A 12734-nucleotide genomic window follows, 5' to 3' on the forward strand; every position below is an offset into this window, starting at 1 on the left:
CAAAAGGTGCCATTTTAGTTAATATCGCAAATCGTGCTTTTAAGACGCCAAAAGAACGTTCAATAACGTTTCTAAGTTTCGCGTGTCCGTGGTTAAATTTTTCTTTGGAGTTCAATGCACGCCTTTGCCTAAAATCTCCAAGACAATATCTTACGTTACGATATGGTGCCATAAATCCACGAGTGTGTGTATAGGCAGCATCACAAAGATAATATTTATCTAGAAATAATGAATTGATCACAAATAAAATATAAAGTGTAGTTATTAGTATCATGTTGAATTGATCAAATGTTCAATGTACCTTACAGAGGAAGTGGAAATGGTGCATCTTGATTTGCTAAAGCTTCGGATAATATTCGAGAGTCGTGTGCTACCCCTTCCCATCCTGCGACAATAAAGGTAAATATCATGTTGAAATCGCATATTGCTAAAACATTTTGATAGCAATCTCCTTTTCCTCTTCCTCTATACAAATGTTGTTGTTGAGCTGGAACACGAGCATGTATCAAAGTCCCATCAAGTGCACCAACCGCTCCCTATACAAATAATGTATTAGTCAAAAATGATGAAATATATGTCAAACGGTAATCTTTATTAATATTACCTTAAAAATGTGGCGTAACCTCCTGTGATATCCAGGAATGTTTGGATTGGGACTAAATGACGTTGGTACTATAGTATGCTTCAAAACATTGATGCTACTTAAACATAAACCAAATTTTGTTCCAAAAAAAGCTTGTAGCACCATACATCACTACTTAAAAATAACCAACAATTTGTAACACCAAAAGCACTACTTAAACATCCCTACTTAAACATCCCTAATGTCACACCAGTCAACTTAATCCACCCTTTTAAAACTTCAGGTTCTTCCGGCAAAGTCATCCATGCCTCCCTCATTTGTGTTGATTGCCCGAATATATTAAACGCGGCCAAAAAAATAGGATCGGTAGATTCTAACCCGACTAACTTCAACCTCTCATAGCATTCATCTATTGATGGCCCTTGCTTACTTTTAACCATATGCCTAAGAGCATTTTGCATATCTATTGTTAAGTCATCAATAATAACCGATGTTTTAGCTTTTTTCTTAGGCCTATCTCTTTCTGAAGCACTTGGCCCTTCTTCAGGTGTAGGAAACTCATCCCGAACATGAGAACTTTGTTGATGGGAGTCTCCAACATCATCACCTAAATCAGCAAAAGGGTCATCTTCAATTTGAAGTGTTAAGACCCCTTGATTTATAGAAGAGGATGAGGCCCGAGAAGCTTGGGTAGATGCCCACTTATTATTGCCAGTAGCACTAGCACCATCAAACAAAGCAATACATAAGTCAAGATAAGGTAATGGGTGATTTCTTAAAGAATCTGCCTTCGGATGACCCTGCATCCAATTAATAAATCATACTATAAATATCTTGTAGTCGTTATAAGTATGGCATAAATGGTATAAAATTTGAAAATAACACACCTTCCGAAATGCTTCCCAATCTTCACTCGCCATAGTAAACATATTTGTTTGAGGATTATAGATATTCCCCGTCTTGTTTCTCAAATACACCCATCCAGTGTATTTGGCTTTAAGGTTATCATAGCCGTTTCTAATTTGCTTTTGAGTCATATTCAAATTAAACTTTTCCTTAAATACTTTTATTAATTTTTCCCAAGACTCCTTTTGTAAACTACCTGCCCTTCTTCCTACCCTAGCAATTTCTTCAAGTGATACTTCTAATAAGCATTTGAGTACTTAATCCGGCCAATGATTTCGACCTTCATCCATTTCTAACTAACAAAAATAAACAAATACTAATAAAGTTAATATTATATATGTATACATATAGTACATCGTATATCACATACAATATATCAGAGAAGTACCTATCTAATATGGTTACTAGTAACCTATCTAATATGCTTATTGTATATGACTTTATGTATATCTCAAATCACATAACATGTGATTTATTGAAAACTATATAGGTATATGACTTTATGTATATCTCAAATCACATAACATGTGATTTATTGAAAACTATATAGATAGAAGGAGTGTGATTCAAGCTATGTCAAAAGAAATCAATAAATAAATTTGATATCAACAAAAGTAAAGTAGCCATGACAAAAAAAAAATTCCTTTTTCCTCACATAAAGCATGGTTATCAAGTCCAGGTGTCAGACATACAACCCCACACTCTATCTAATCACCACGTGGCATCACTGTACTTTTTTTTTTCTTTTTTTTTTTAAAAAACAACAACTAGAAAAAGGAATTTCATCCGTTCCACATACGGTTACAGCAAATCCTCTCTTTTTTTTTCATCTTCTTCCTCCTCATTTCTTCAATTTACGCCCAAAACTGATTCCCAATGATTCATAAACCTTTAATTAGTTCACGGCCTGACTAATACGTTTTTAATTTGCACCCGTCGTCATTAATCGCCTCCATATCCATCAATTAGGGTTTCATTCATCGCCTCTCAAACACCATCCAAATTCTTCATCCTGAAGTTCAATTGTCTTCTTCTTTGTTACCAATTATTGCTATCAATTATCCCTACCAAACGTTTGATTACTTCAGAATACTTCTCATGATACCATTACGTTATCGCTACCAAATATTCGCCATCGATGGTTCGTAACGGACCCTTCATCGCTGATATCCGTTTATCAGGTAATTAGTGGATTTAATTTGATTGTTTTGTGAACCCGTTTATATCGCTAATTCAAAGTCACTGTCACATACCGAGAACAATGGCGGGATTAGGGTTTCATATCGCATCAAACTGTCCTTCGTACAGGTATTTTCAGCATTCATCAAACGTGTTGATTTATTATGATTCATATTCAAAATCGACTTGTGTAATTGTAGGATAAAGGTATATGATTTTTGTTCACTGGATAACGACTTTGTTGAAGTTCCTTGAAGATTCTCATCACAATGGCTTAAACCAAGTACTTCTATTTTCGTTTTTTATCCTTCTCGATTATCACATTCAGCTAATTGTACTTTAGGTAGTTTAAATTCATAATTTTTTAAGTTTCTTGGTCGAACACAAGTTGTTCGATGTAATGACAATGACAGTTATTGATCAATTTTTAGTTATGTACCTTTTGTCAGTTCAACAAGTCTAACTAAGTTGAGCCAAAATTCATATTTACATTCATATTCAATACCGACTCATGGCAGTACAATTTCATACTCATTCATTTTGTAATTGCAAATTGTGTTAATTAAAGTCGATTTCGAGGTCTCTATTTAGTTGCTGGTGGGTATTAAGCGAATAATTATAACCCCGTTATGATTCTTCTATTCTTAAATTATTTTACAAAATCAAAATGAAAAAATCTTTAGAAGATATGAAAATTAAACCACCTAAATATGATGAATACGAAGAAAAAAATTCTATATATGATGAAGATTCAGATGAGGAAATGGATTTGGTCACAAAAGTTAAATCCCGCAAAAAACCTTCGATTTCTGGTAAAGAAGACATGAAAAATGGAAAGGTGACATCAGCAAGTCAATAATTGCAACCGGACCAGTAATGCAAGAAGCATTTCAGTCAGGGCCATACCTGTGCAGCCTGGTAAAAGGCTGTCTTTTGTTATAATTCGCTTGGAATTATAACTACAATGAAGTATGATGAGTACTCCCATATAGAGGTACAATTTTTCATATGATCAATTATTAATATTTTGTATTATTTGTGTTTATTTATTCATTATTGGTTGGATGCAGACTGTTTTTCATGACACGGGTAGTGGCCAAGTCAATGCGTTGACCGGTTTCTTGGTTACACAATGGCTTCATTGAATGAAAAAATAAGTGTCTTTGCAAATCCCTCTAAAGGTGAGAAAAATACGAGCACACTTATGTACATCCCGTTTGAAAGCTGGGCAAATAATAGCAAGGTTTGTTCATTTTAAGTATTATTAAACACATTAACTGTGATGCATAAAAAGTTTATTTTTTTACTTATGTGACATCATCTATTTATTTTAGTGACTATGCGATTTGAAGAAGATGTAAAAGCTGTAGTAGTTGGTAATTCTTGGGTTGCTGCGGTTACAAGTAAAACTTTTCAACGTATTTTCACAGAAGCCGGTTTGCAGGTACTGTCTGTTTTATATATAATCAAATGTTTGTTTATTGTTTTTTTGTGTGCAGAGGTATGTTATATCTATTGATGGACCTGTAGTGACTGTAAAGGGATTTGGGGATGAACTTGCGGTTGTTACACATTCATCCCCTACTCTTCCTTTGAACCAACAGATGTTAGAGTTTAAAGTGTATAATATTGCTAATCAGACCCAACCCATTAGAGGTGGATTGTCGTTGACACCTGGTTCGTGTTTAACACGGTTCGGTTTTAGTGAAGAAGGTCAACTAAGTTCATATGATCCCATGGTATAACTCAAATCAAGTTCATAACTTTTTGTTGTTAAGATATAAATAATGTGAATGTGAAGTATAATTAAATGAAACTTGATTTTTTTACAATTTTCTATGGGCAGGGTGTTCTTCGTGTATTCAATAATCAGTTTGGTGGTAGCTGGGTCCCACGCTTTAGGTGAACATGCTTGCATCAAATAAAAAATTGTTTCTTTTTTGTAAAATAAAAGCTATTAAATATGGTTATTCATGTTATTAAATGCAGTGTTAGTAAATTAGAGAAGAAAGGCGAACATTACTGGGTGGTTGGATTAAACTCAAGTAAACTGTTTTGCGTTGTTTGCAAATCCCCTGATAAAAGTGAATCTATTTATTGGTTTTTCAAAATTTGTTTTTAGATATTGATCTGAATGCAGGGATAAAGAACCAAACGTAAAAGGAAACAAGGCAAAAAAAAATATCATCGGAACATGGTTTATTTTGCTTTTAGACGCAACTCATCTTCTTCTGAATACCAATTTCAGGTTTGTACACTTTAATTGTTAATTTTTTTTTTTTTTTTGGTAATCTTCATCAACACAACTTAATTTTTTAAAAAGAATCTTTTTTGTTCAGGCTAATCTTCATATGCTTTTGAAATGAGGTCTATGTTTTGATCACGGAAAAGACATAGTTTTCAACCAAACCAACTACTTTGGTTCTTTATCCCTGCATTTTTAGTTGGTTGGTTCTCTTAAGTTCAAGTTAGACCATCATTTAAGAAATTTGCATAAAAGGAGAGGACTATATGGGCGGGTGGGGTAACAGGTCAAAATGGACTATTGTTGAACGTATCATACTACCAGGTTGGTCGTGTCAGATTGACCAACGACTATTCTTTTATCTAATTTTTAGACTTGTGATCACAATTGATGCTTCTAAGATGATATCGAATTGTAATTCAAATAATTCAGAACTTCGAATCATGTGAAATTTTAAACCCAAATCCATATAATTGTGGTCTATGAGGGTTGAACCTGGGTCTCCACTAGAGATTCCCAAGTCTCAGCTACTAAACTACGCCCTTGGGTTTATTGAATCATGTGATTTTACTAAGTTGTATGCATAACATAAACACTTTTTACCCTCTAAAGATTTTTCATTTTGATTTCAACGGGTCAAATCCGTTTCAGATACTAAATAACTAAAAACGAATACGATTTGGTGAAGATGCATTACATTTGGATAAAATTCAAGCAAGAAAATACATTTGTTTTAGATGTATGGTGGAGTTAACCGGAAGCTGATCGCAGTTGAGAATTTGAAGCAATTGTTACCGATCGCTTCATTGAAATGTTTGTTTGACTTTGTACAGAAAAAGATAGTGAATCTATTGGTGAAAGTGAGGGAAAAGATGGAAGTAAAATGGGAGTTATTTTAGTTTCCAGGTAGTCGCATTTGTTTGACGGGTGTTATCGCAGCTGTCACCACTGGTATGATTGTACTGTTGTTTTACTTATCTATAATCTAATTGTTTTTATGTTTTCCTATTCTGATAAATTATTTGTGTTTTACAACAATGAATCTGAAATTGGTATTACACTTATAATCACACATTATAGAGTGTAATTATGTTTGTGATTGAAATTGATTAATACAATAGCAATAGTTGAAAAGTTGATGCATATAGTAGGTTTTTATTGTGAAATACATTTGCAGACACCAAAATGTATCTATATGTGATTTGGTTTATAGTGTCTTTATGTCATGATATGATTACTTTTATGTGGGTAGTGTCAGTGGCGATTCTAGGATGAAATTTCATTGGGGTTCCAAAAAAAATTTCAAGGCTAAAAATATTTAAAATGTACTTTAGTGGTTGTTTACCTCTAAAAAAAACATAAGTCCTAAAAATATATGGGGTCCTATAGTTAAATTTAGTGGTGTCCTATACAATTTGAAGAGTAGATGGTAAAAAAAAAAATTAAAGTAGTGGGGTCATAGGACCCCACACCCCTCCATGTAGAATCGCCATTGGTAGTGTGGTTATTATGTGGTCATAATTATCACTTGCACTTGACTTATATTAACTTAATCAAATGTTGCAAACAGTCAATTTTGGTAATTGCTCTTGGAGAGCTGATGTTATATAAATAGTATATTTATTAATGCTATTGCAAATGTTCAATGCTAAGTTATTGTGATAAACTGTTTGACTTTCAAACGTCAATTATCAGTTTATTATACGGACACAGTAGAGACTAATGTCATTTGATAAAGTTCTGATATCCGCTTATGAGTTCGGCAATAGTATGTTTGTAGCTATCGTAATTTAGTGTCATAAGAGTGTCGTTATGTTTGTGATTGTCATTATGATCCATATCATTCCGATCCATATCATTTTGGTGTTTGTGTTCTGTCTGTTGAAATATCCAGAGTTTATACAGTAGCAATAGTTGTCTGTGTGTGTGTGTGTCTATGTGTGATTTTGTGTATTATGGCACGATATAATTACTCTGATGTTAGTAGTGTAGTTTTATTTTGTGGTCATCGTAGTATTTATTTTTTATAACAGTGTTCGATATTTTTGTATATATTAGCTATAACTTGCACTTGACTTATTACCTGGAACAGCTGATAGAGATAGTTGGTTTTGGTGTTTGGTCTTGGATTTATGTTTTAGAGCAGTCAGCCTGAAATTGGTGTAACAAATATAACGTCAAATTATAAAGTGCAATTGAGTTTATGATTGAAATTCATTTCATATGATTGTGCTACTTGTGTTGGTTCATTTGGGCTTTACTAATTTTATTCCTTTGTGGAATTGGGTTTATGATTTAAATTCATTTCATATGATTGTGCTACTTGTGTTGGTTCATTTGGACTGTACTGATTTTATTTGTTTGTGGTTCCTTGGAGAAACTGACTTTGATGGTACTATTTTTTTCTTGGACAGCGATTGGGATCACCCGAGGGGAATAAACCACCCGGTTGCGATCACTCCCGTTTCGACTATTTGATTTCTGGTGTGTGTTCTATCTGTTTTTGCATAGATTATTATATTAGTGTTTCTTGATAATTTGTAATTCCCCTGACTTGGTCAAACGTTTGTGTAGGCACTATAGCTACTGTAATTATCAGCTGTTTATGTTATTAGCTTCGTGTATGCGTATTCGCCGCCACCTAGCTGTATGCATTAAGCATCTCTATTGATATGCATTTGTTAAATGACAAAACAGTTAGCTACTACCACCAAACTGACTACCATACTGTCCATTTTTTTAGATAATAATAATAATAATAATAATAATAATGCACATTCAGTCTTTTCATGATCATCATATGCCCACTTTTAGGAAAGAAAAAGTAATTTATTCATCAGTGTGTGTTGAACTAACTCAAAAAATAGAAGTCAGGTTTTAGCTGCTGTAACTTTCTTTTTGTTGGATAAGGTCATGAGTGAGTAGTAGGTTTTCATGGAACTTTACACGCTTTCTCGACGTTAGTCGTAGTAAAATGGATCAGTACAAGAGCATAAATTTGTATAAATGTGGCTGAAGTGCACCATAAAAAAACGTCCAAATCAACGAAATGATCATAATTGCTCTAAAAGGTACTTTTATTGAAGCCCTGATATAGGTAAAGGTTATGGTTTTCTTCCATTGCTTTATCAAGTATGTTTCTGTGTGTGTGTGTGTATGTTTACTTCATCTTTTGGTCCTACGATTATTGGTTTCATTTGCTATAACATCCTAGTTTGAAGGGATGAGGTCATGGATGTAATCTCCGCAAACCATGTCTTCGCTTGAAGGGTTTGCTTATTGCTTAAAAACAATAATCACTAACGTGGCACAAGGTACTCGAAGCGACAACAGTCACAACATATATGTTTAACCATATATACGGGAAGATCGTCTGATATTTTTTAGTAGCCTTAATCGTTGTTATTTTTGTAAAATAATATTATAGTTTAGAAACTTCTGGTGATGATCTTACATTTAAATTTGCTACTCTTAGTCACGTGTTTTGTGTTTTGCTAATATCGGAATTAGTAGCCTTAATCTATGTGTTTTGTGTAACGCAGAAAAACTTAACCGTAATATATATATTTCATACACAAGATTACTTGTGATACTCTCTTTATTATACCGTTAATTGATATAACATATACGTTTTCAGTTTGTTTGAATAAGAGTCTCCGTGCAACGCACGGGCTCTTAAAAGCTAGTTATTATAATAAATCAAACTTAGATGCCTTTGAATGTACTATATCCAAAATCAAATAACAGATGCATTTCAAATCACATAACCTATTTTTTTTCCCTCTTAAATCACGTAATATAGTAGATCTCTACATATAAATTACAAATAAACAAGGATTTAAGGAAGCTAAGAAAGTAGATGTGTATATAATTATCACATAATTCATGATTAAAACAGTTTAATATTAAAAAAATAAGAAAAAATTATACTAAATTAAGGTACTACGATCAGAGATGTTGGTGGTGGCCGGAGCTGGAGGTGACCGGAGTTGGCGGCGGCTGGAGGTGGCCGGAGTTGGTGGCGGTTGTAGGTGAAGAAGGTAGATGGATGGAATGTGAGAGGAAGATGGAGAAATAGATCTGGAGATAAGTTGGAGAGAAGTTAAAACCTCTTAAAAAATGAGAAGCACTAGTTTGGGTCTTCTAATCTGAAGACATTTTAAGATTTTTTTTTTGTCTTATGTCTTCGCAAAAACAAACCTTCTGCAACCAAAACATCTGCCCGCCCGCAGACATAAGACCAAATAAGGTCTGCAATGGAAAAAACAAACAGCCTCTAACTCTTTCAAACCCTAATACTAACCAAAAAACCTCTCACCCTAAATCCACCGCAACCACCACTCCACCACCGTCTATCATCTAATCTGCCGTTTCAAACCGCCAAAAACCACTACAAAACACCAATAAACCACCAAACAAACCTCTAACATAGTAAAAAACCTCTAAGCTTGGCCGACGATGGGCTTTTTAACGGCAAAGATACCACCCTTGAAAACATCACGCATCAGGTCTGTAGTTTCTTGTATATTTTTGTTGTTGTTTTTTATATACGGCGACAAACGGTGGTTACCGGCGGCGGTGGCCGTCGCTGATATCTTTTTCGGTAACAACAGATCTGGGTGTTCGTTATTATTTTTGTTTTAAAACAACTGGCGGTGTGACGACGGTGGCTGTCGGTAATATGTTTTCTGTCCAAAATTACCACCATCTAAACCGTTTAGCTTTTTTCTTAAAAAGGATTAATTTAGATACAATGCTTTGTGATGTTAAAAAGAATAGTTACTTGTAAAAAACAAACAGCGGTGACCGTGTTCGATGACGGCGGTGGCCGACGGCGTTTTAAAGGTGTTTGATGGAACAGTTGTTAATTTGACAGAAATTAAAATTAACAATTGCTCTTGAAAAATTGATTAGTTTTACACACCTTTGGATTAAGAAAAGATTACGATTTGGATTAACCCTGATTATTTAGTTACATTTCATCATATAAGTATTACGGACTACGGACTACAAGTTAATTAAACGAGTTAACTGTTTTTTTAATGAAAATTGCTACTTGAAAATATTAATTACATCTTTCAAAATATTGACTGAAAAAGTTACTGAAAAAGACTGAAAAAGTTACTGAAAAAGATAAGTGTTAACATAAAAGTCAGACCTAACCTAAAATTTCAGATGTAGACTTTGATTTAGACAATGTTGGTCCAAAGACTAGACCCGTTGGAAAATATGTCCTTTTCCCTTTTCCCAAATGACAGTTTTTCTTTTAATATTTCAGTTTTCAAGATTCAAATATAAATATTGTAAATTGCAGAAATTGATTAAATTATACTCTACTCCGTAAGACCATTCGTAGTGGTGAGTAGTGTTACTTTTTGTGTCATTTGTCTTTTTACACTTTTTTGATGAGTAGGATGTGTTATTTTTCTGAGTGGAGTAGTGGTAGTGTTTCTTTTTTGATGTTACTTTTAGTGGAATGCTGAGGTAGCATTTTATTTTTCTTTAAACTGTTTTATTTAATTGTATTTATATTATTTATATTATTATATGATTATATTTATATTTTAAAAATATATTTTTAACTCTAACGGCTATATTATTAACCCCTTTTTCTTTCTTCTAAAAAAGGCTAGTTTTTACCCCTATATATACAACTACTCTTCTCAAATCATAAACACACACTTCATCTCTTCTTAAACTCTCAAACCATAACACACACACACACACACACACACACACACACATTTGGAAATGAGTCTGTTGAATGTTATTGTTAAAGTTCATTACGAAGGTGAATTTGATCGAGAATTGATGAATTATACCCCGTACGAAACACGAGATTATTACATGGATGTTCGTAAGTGTCCAAATTATATGTCGTTGCTTGAATTGCTCCAACGAGACATAATCTACCCCTTCAACAAATATGGTTTTTCAAAAAACCCAACGCTCCTGCCTCGCTACTAGAAGAAGATCACGATTGGTTTGGTGTGATTGGGCGAGCCTTGTTACGTAACCAACCAATTACGCTTTACACCGAATGGATAGATGAAAGCTACGTGTAAGACCCTAATAATAATTGTACAACAGTGTAATTATGGTACATGAAGTGTGGGTGACTTTGTATATTAAAACAGAGGTCAGAGAGCGATCTGGGCTGGGTGCGCTCAGTGCACACATAGGGGTGCGCCTGGCGCACTCCTCACTGTAGCCGGGTTATGCTTATTTTAATTAGATATTTTGATGGGCTTTTTGGTAATTTCACTTGTGGACAAGTTTGAGGCCAGTAGGTCAGATCTTGGGGTGTCATTCACTCCATTTCCAACAACCTCATCCTATCCACTTCAATTTTAGAGAGAGATAGTGAGATTCTTGTGTGAGAAAGCTCAAGCAAAGGAAAAATGAGCTAGTTTTGAGTCTTAGCTCGAGTTATAAAGTTGCTCATCTCCTCTCTAGCTACGTTTTGGTTGTAGTGGTACGTTCTAACTTTAATTTCCTTACTTTGATTTTATGTAAGGGTTAGGTTTTGGGTAAATGGTGAACATAAAACCCATGTTTGGCGATTTTGGGTGTTCTTGGGCAAGATTGAGTCATGTAGACTCAATAGTAACTAACCTAGGGTTTTAAAGTATTAATTGGGTTGTATGAACATAAATTGGTTAGCAATTACTAGCACACCTAAATGTTTAGTAAATGGGTGTTAGGAGGGTTTGTGGAAGACCCGAAATGGGTGTGTTGACATTAAAGTGATTAAATGAGTAATTGTTGACCTAGTTGGGCAAGATGGGTGTGAAATGCCATAAGTTTGTGTAAGACGGTGTTGTTAGACCTTAATCACTAGCTTTTAGTGATTGATGATGGGTCTTGACCTTAAATGACGGTTTTGGTAAATGGGGCATTTAATGCAATTAAGTCATTGAATGCACATGTGTAAATTGTTGGCATTTAGTTCAACTAGTTTGTGTGTTAATGGAGTACTTATTATATTAGGTACTTTGCTTTGAAGCTTGCGGAGTTATAAATCGTCACCAAATCGTTAAGGTGAGTGGAGTAATTATACATGTATGTATATGGTGTATTTATTTGTATGCTATGGTATGACCCACGGAGCCGGGTGTAGTGACCCGAACTTTTCCATGTTTATATATATATTAAATGAAATTGTTATTTACATGATTAAGTATTTCCAACATATTAAGCAATCAAACTTGTTAAGACTTGATTAATTGAAATAGGTTTCATATAGACAATTGACCACCCAAGTTGACCGGTGATTCACGAGCGTTACAACTTGTAAAAACTATATGATGACATATATATGGTTATATATATAGTTAACATGATATTATGATAAGTAAACATATCATTAAGTATATTAATAATGAACTACATATGTAAAAACAAGACTACTAACTTAATGATTTTGATACGAGACATATATGTAACGATTATCGTTGTAACGACATTTAATGTATATATATCATATTAAGAGATATTCGTACATCATAATATCATGATAATATAATAATTTAAAATCTCATTTGATATTATAAACATTGGGTTAACAACATTTAACAAGATCGTTAACCTAAAGGTTTCAAAACAACACTTACATGTAACGACTAACGATGACTTAACGACTCAGTTAAAATGTATATACATGTAGTGTTTTAATATGTATTCATACACTTTTGAAAGACTTCAAGACACTTATCAAAATACTTCTACTTAACAAAAATGCTTACAATTACATCCTCGTTCAGTTTCATCAACAATTCTACTCGTATGCACCCGTATTCGTACTCTTACAATACACAGCTT

At 33.7% G+C, this 12734-nt stretch overlaps 1 protein-coding gene across 9 annotated transcripts; it reads left to right on the forward strand.

Moving 5' to 3' along the window:
• The first annotated feature begins 2300 nt into the window (after positions 1–2300).
• On the forward strand, positions 2301–7620 carry LOC139899427 (protein ENHANCER OF LHP1 1-like). Of its 9 annotated transcripts, none has more exons than XR_011777488.1 (8): positions 2301–2797; positions 2869–3662; positions 3739–3911; positions 4003–4407; positions 4515–4570; positions 4658–4916; positions 5820–5864; positions 7328–7620. XR_011777488.1 is itself a non-coding variant. In XM_071882255.1 (8 exons), exons 4-7 carry the CDS (start codon positions 4273–4275, stop codon positions 5821–5823), a joined length of 303 nt encoding a protein of 100 aa, XP_071738356.1. In that variant the 5' UTR covers positions 2301–2797; positions 2869–3662; positions 3739–3911; positions 4003–4272; the 3' UTR covers positions 5824–5864; positions 7328–7620. The 9 variants fall into 9 exon arrangements, 2 of the variants coding, with proteins under 2 accessions (XP_071738356.1, XP_071738355.1); XR_011777487.1 differs by having other exon boundaries at positions 5565–5864; positions 7328–7346; XR_011777493.1 differs by having other exon boundaries at positions 4809–4916; positions 5565–5864; positions 7328–7346.
• The last annotated feature ends 5114 nt before the right edge of the window (positions 7621–12734 follow it).

The sequence above is a fragment of the Rutidosis leptorrhynchoides genome, chromosome 3, assembly GCF_046630445.1.
Source record: "Rutidosis leptorrhynchoides isolate AG116_Rl617_1_P2 chromosome 3, CSIRO_AGI_Rlap_v1, whole genome shotgun sequence".
Taxonomy (NCBI): domain Eukaryota; kingdom Viridiplantae; phylum Streptophyta; class Magnoliopsida; order Asterales; family Asteraceae; genus Rutidosis; species Rutidosis leptorrhynchoides.

Bases quoted from the DNA above. Each gene is read 5' to 3' on its own strand.
- LOC139899427 (XM_071882254.1), top strand. From the start codon at position 4,273: ATGTTAGAGTTTAAAGTGTATAATATTGCTAATCAGACCCAACCCATT. The intron at 4,408-4,514 runs GTATAACTCAAA...TTCTATGGGCAG, and splicing joins TAAGTTCATATGATCCCATG to GGTGTTCTTCGTGTATTCAA. The intron at 4,571-4,808 runs GTGAACATGCTT...ATCTGAATGCAG, and splicing joins AGCTGGGTCCCACGCTTTAG to GGATAAAGAACCAAACGTAA.